This window comes from Vanellus vanellus (genome assembly GCF_965231255.1).
Source record: "Vanellus vanellus genome assembly, chromosome: 1".
NCBI lineage: Eukaryota > Metazoa > Chordata > Aves > Charadriiformes > Charadriidae > Vanellus > Vanellus vanellus.
The window spans coordinates 32,698,606-32,704,605 of record NC_138905.1 but is presented as its reverse complement, the minus strand read 5'-3'; the positions used below and the strand labels follow the sequence as shown (position 1 = coordinate 32,704,605).

General features: G+C 38.9%; 1 protein-coding gene across 1 annotated transcript in view; it reads right to left on the bottom strand.

The window, feature by feature from the left end:
- Nucleotides 1–5,059: 5,059 nt before the first annotated feature.
- CNTN1 (contactin 1) overlaps nucleotides 5,060–6,000 on the bottom strand; it is a gene marked incomplete at both ends in the record, with an annotated part of 155,708 nt that continues 154,767 nt past the window's right edge. The window contains 1 exon segment of the mRNA XM_082498616.1: nucleotides 5,060–5,139. Coding sequence (XP_082354742.1) covers nucleotides 5,060–5,139 — 80 coding nt within the window.

The window sequence follows — 6,000 nt, the reverse complement described above, 5'->3', positions numbered from 1 at the left end:
AACCAGCCTTCAGCGCGGTGGGTGCCTCTGCTGCCAGGCTGCCCAACACCTCCTCCTGGTGGGTGCAGAGCCCGTGTGACAGACGTTTTTTTTTTTTTTCCCAGGGAAATTATTCCACTTTCCCACGTCACACTAGCTAATCCTGTGGCAGCATAGCTGCATTTATGCCAGACACTTTGCTGACCCAGCATTTTGTGCCGGGCAGTGTCTGATTCTCTCCTCTCCCAGATGACTTACGGCTCTGGCACACCTCCCCAGTGCTGACCAAGCCTGGTATTACAACACAGAAGGCTGTATTGCTACACCGTGATCTGCTGTGAGTAGAGGGCAGCGCATAGATTCAAATCCTCAGAAACAGATCCCTCTACGAGTCAGATGGCACTGTGCCTTTTGTGCTGCCTGCTTTGGGAGAGAAGGAAATGATTTCATACCTTTTTGTGAAGCAGATTGTTAGTGGCTGTGGCAATACACTAAAGACCAAAGGCATCAGGTTTTGAAGAGACTATTAGACTCTTTTAAATATAGACCAATAAAATCTACTCATCAATGCTCACTGGGGGTTGTCTGTGGAAGTTACCTGCTGAATCATGAGTTTTCTAAGTATTTGGGGGAACTAAAATTGGCATAGTTTCCAGTGTTATCCATATTAATCAAGAGACTAGACCAGATTTGAGATCAACTAAGGTGAAGGAAACACTTTTGTGTCTTTTCAAGATGTCCTTTCGAGCAGACTTGGTTAATTGGCATCCAGGTGAAAGAAAAACATGTTAGCCTGTCAAGGAAAGAAAAGACAGTGCTACTCCTCTTTGAGATGTAAACATTATTTTTTATTTCCCATTCATGTGGACTTTTGTGCTTTCTGTCCTTTCTTCAGTTTTTGGAAATAAGAAGAATGTTAAAATGACAAAACAAAAGGAGCTAGTGGTAGAAAAGTTAAAGAAGAGCGGATCATCTCTGGAAAAAATGGAGAGGGGCAATCTTCATCTGCAAGACCTCGCTGCTCTGTGCAGAAGGCAGGTGGTTCTCACCAATGTCCTAACACCGTGAAAAGATTCCACTGGACGACAGGTGCAAGGATGGAGCATACACAAGTGCTAGAAGCTACAGAAATTTAGACTGCTGTCAAAGGAATATCCTTATTTCATATTGTACTGTTGTAACCTGAAAGATAGACATTTCCGTGATGTATTTAAATAAACAAAATAATCTTGAAACAATAGCATTTGGAACTATTTCAAGATCTGTACTGGAATGTATTTGGGTATTACCTGATGTCTGTTATTTTAATTCGAATAGGAAGTATAGAGTAATGCAATGCTGAGGCAGATCAAGACTGGAAGATCTGGTCTTCAGCCAGATATCTAATATTTAAAGGCATATTTTTTATCATCTTCTGTAGCTAGAGGCTCTGTAGTCTGGAAACAAAGAAGTCTCACAAACAAAAACGAGCTGTTCTTTGAAGGGTGGGAATAATCAACCTTTTCTCCTGTGGATTTATGTTGCGTGCCCCATTCTTCCCCTCCTCACTCTGGCACTGCAATGATGTCAGCTGTCTCCTGGTGCATCCCTCTCCTGCCATGCCACGTGTTCAGGCTCCCCCCAGCCTCACTCGTCGCAGGCAGGAGCAAGGGGAGCCGTCTCTGGCTTTCGGGAGTTTGCTGGCTGGGCATTCAGCAGGCCCAATGCAACGGGTAACACCAGTGACCACGCTGCAGTCACTTTCGACGCAAATTCCCAATTTAAATTTCTACCTTCTACTCAGATTGCAATTTTCTTCAGTAAGACGGTTGCTGCATTTGTCTGCCACCGCTCAATAGGTTTGAAATGATTAGCAGAAAACTGGCAGACAGAGACGCAAACCATATTTCTCAAACACCAAGATAAAAATACGAAACATACCTAATCAAAGTAGTGATAATCTCCTCCTCTCCAGGTCTGAGCCCTGCTCTGACTGATTAGATAGTCTTTTAGGTGCAGGGCACAAGGAACACATTCTCTCATTGATTCTTGTCATTTGGTGCCTCTGAAGATAAAAGAAACTATGTTCTGCGATATGACCATCAGCTTCACCAACTTCTTACATGCCATGTTTTGTGCGTTCTAGGGCCTGAACGTGACCCCTCAAAGGCAGGCAGTATCTCAGACAGTTATACTTGATGTCACCTCTTGATATCATTGTGATCATACAAAGCATTTAATCAGTACAAAGTTTCGCCATTTCAGCCACCTTTCTTTGTCATCTATCTAATGGAGTAGAAAACATTACCTGGAAAAAGTGCTCTGCTCGGTTAACTCTCACTTCCAGCAATTTTTAAGAGGTCTCAGGAGACTCTCTGTCATTGACATTGGGCAATTCTTTCTATCATCTATACCACCTATAATCAAAGCAAAAGAGCCACCCTTATCTCACAAAAGCTCTTTAACTCCAGCAAAACTCACAAGAAGGCAGGGCAGGGACACACAAGATCTCATTCCATCCACACCTTTACTGTCACAGATGACCACATCACTGCTATGGAATTAGAAAGCTCCAATTCAAAAGACAGTTATTATATTTTGAGTAACATTAATACATTTATTTAATTGTAATTTACTTTTCATTCATAAAAAGGACAAAGCACGGTCCTGCTCTACTCATTTGAAAAAAAAAAAAGATAAAAAGTAACTAAAAAAACAGTTCAATATTCATCAGTATCAAATAATAGTAATATCAAGTTTCCTGAAATATAAAGAAACAACAAATATGTCTATCTATATAAACTTTAATTAAGAACCTTGCGTTTTAAAGCAGATGATACATTAGTTAGTTTTTCTTGACAACAGTTTGAAACTGAAGGTCCCAGTGGAATTTACACAATTCTGTGAAACAGAAAAATCTCCAACTATCTGATCAGTACATGACACCTACCTCATCCGTGTTGCTGATTTAAAAAAAGAAGTGGCTTTCCTTCCCAGGTCATTTCCATGCAAAAACTAAACAGTTTTGTTTTTTACACCATGTATTAGAAAAGTAAAAGGCAATCATGCATTTGGCAAAAGATTTAGTTGTGGTTGTAGATTATATAAAAATGAGTCATACTGCAAAAGAACCAAACCAAATGAAACACAATAAAACACATTTTTTTTTTGTACAGAAGGCTTACAGCATATTAGTTTCTCATGTATGAAGACAGCTCATTTCTCTTTCAAATAATTATACAATTTATGAAACTCAGTAGTGTTTGACACTTTGACATTCCTCTATAGGGAAGTTATCACTTTCACCTATTTAAAAAATTTTCATCTTGTAACAAATAGTTAAAATTAAACTAAAACAGTATTATTGATATTTCTTAATGAAGACTCTACACTTTTACATGTAAATATATAGTACAAAATTATACAAATAAAAGAAGTGGGTGTAAATTATTAATAGACCTATTCTTGCTTCATGTAAATATTATTATTACGGACCTCTACAGTATCAGTTCTAAAAAGATAAAATCTATTTCTAAGTAGCTAGCAAGGTTGTGCTAATAAAATATGATTCAAAGCTTATAATTCTTGAAGCATCAGACATTGCACTATTACTTGAGCCAGCTGATTCAATATCACTGTGTTTCTTCAACATTCACACTCAAACGAATTCCCAGCACACCATGGGAAATGAAAGGAATGTGCATTTCTTTAACAACTTAAAAAAAAACCAACCAAACCAACAAAAAACCCAACACTGAAACATTCTAGACACAGTCAGAACAAAAACATTCTCTATCTCTAATAGAGTTCCCATTTTGCAAAGGCCATAGTAAACATTTAGCTTCGACTAACAGTTGGGATCTGACTTCCATGTACTAACACACAGTTGGATCATTCAGTACTCTATCAAATAGGGAAACGGTCTCAGAACTTTAAAACTCTTATTTACAACACTATGAACATTAGAATAATATCAAGTTCTTGAAAAAGCATATAATTCTTCCAAATGTATGCCTTCGCTACAAGAAGGTAACACCTGGCATCTGCAGCATAAAAATGTAAATATAATAACTTTTTTACTGTGCTACTCTGTTTTTGCCATTTATTGTATATCTTTTTCTTTTTTTACATTTTAAATCTTTTCACTTTAAAAAATAACATACGTTTCCTACCATTTCATGGTCCACTTGGCTGATCTTTAACATGGACTCCATCTTCAAACTCCTAAGTGTTATATTGCAACCTTAATAATAATAATAATAGTAATAATACTAAATCAAAACCAATACATTACGCTGCTTCCCTGAAAGCTGACATTTCACTCTTAAAATCAGCAACAACAACCATAACAGAACTTTTCAACAGAATTGTTTTAAGAAAAGAATATGGTAAATCTCGTGTCAGCGAAGTACAGCTCCTTTAAGCTGAGCACACTATGCATTTCTTGGGTGTTCCGAACATATTTAAAATAAAAAAAATTCCTTGTCACTGCCTTTTATTTCAAGTCCTTCAAATTCTATCCAATAGCCTCAAGAAATATAGCTCTAAAAAAATGAAATGTTTTTGCTTTGACTGTCTCTCTAAAAACCAGTAATCCCAATATATGATGATGGGGCCATTCAAAAATATGCAGTACACAAAACATATAGGATAGTACAGACAGACGTAGTACTCTTACATTTATCACATACAATCAACATTTCAATCTCTATTATATTTCACAATTTGTTATTCAAGTTAAAGCACCTACGTATGGTGATTTTACTTTCACTGTACAGCCTATGTTATTGGGTTTTAACACTGTAACTTGCCCCATTGGACCGAATCATGCAACTGTTGCAGATCAGCATAAGTGTTTTATAAGGCATATTGGAACAAGTTAAAAATATTTCTTAGCCTTTCAAAAGTTGATTTACTTCATGAAGGAGTTCCTGGATGCCTCAGTCCTCTCAAAGTTCATAGGAAATCGGTAGGGTAATTTAGTTTAAAGTGTAATTTATTTGGCTTAGGATGGTGTCCCAGGAATCAAAAAGAGTCATGGTCCTCATCTTCAAAGGGAGTCCTTTGTGTTAGGCGGAGGACAAGGTAAACCCAGCTACATTCAGAATCCCGAGCAGGCGAGGACACCCAGGGTAGGCACCACCAGGACCAGGAGCAGGGTCGGTACTCCAGCAGCGGCACCTGCGCATCAAAGAGATAACAACACGGTGTTGGTCTGACTTCAGCATTACTCGGGGTGGAGGGGAACAACCCTGGTTGTGAGCAAGAAGGCTGGGTAAGAAGGCTGGAAAACCAGCTGGCGTACCTCAGCACAGCCCCTACCTGGATGGATAATCTGAAAAGGACAGAGATTTGCTACAACACAGCGGAGGACTCGCTCTTTTGTTCTGCAAGAGCTGTTTCTGCAGCGTGTTTATACAAGCGGCGAGGCCATTCAGAACACATCAGTGTATTTTGATTTGGCCGGTCCAACAAGCCGGGAGGTTATACCAGGAGGTAAAAGGTCAAAATAAATATTTAAACATGTGAAAACAAAATTAATGGAGCCTTTGAAATGTGACGAAGCAAAGAGACACCTTTGGAAATGTTAATGTTCATATGACCAGCAATAATCTGAGAGATGTCAAAGAGCCTGGTCCGTTTGTTTACCTGCCAGATTACAAAGTCCAGATGGCTGACTCCTAGCAGTGTGGCATTTACACATTTACGTCTGTTAAAGTCACGAGGGTCTTTCTTAAACAAATATTTTAAGACAAAAAATATTAATCGACAGCTTACGAACTTTACCTGACTCGCTCTGGCAAAGAGGCATAAGGATTGCTATTATGTCAAATGGCTTGTGTTGCCATGGTCCAGCTCCCTGTTAAGAAGCATCAGTATGAGAAAATAACCCAGCCAAACTCTGCCCGGCTCTCAGTCGTGGAGATGGGCCAAAGGAGCTGGAGAATGGGCTATTCTTTCATCCCAGAGAGGGCTCATCTACATCAGGATGGTAGCATGTAGGTGGGCAATGTGGGATGCAGCTTACTGCTTGTCTTTCCT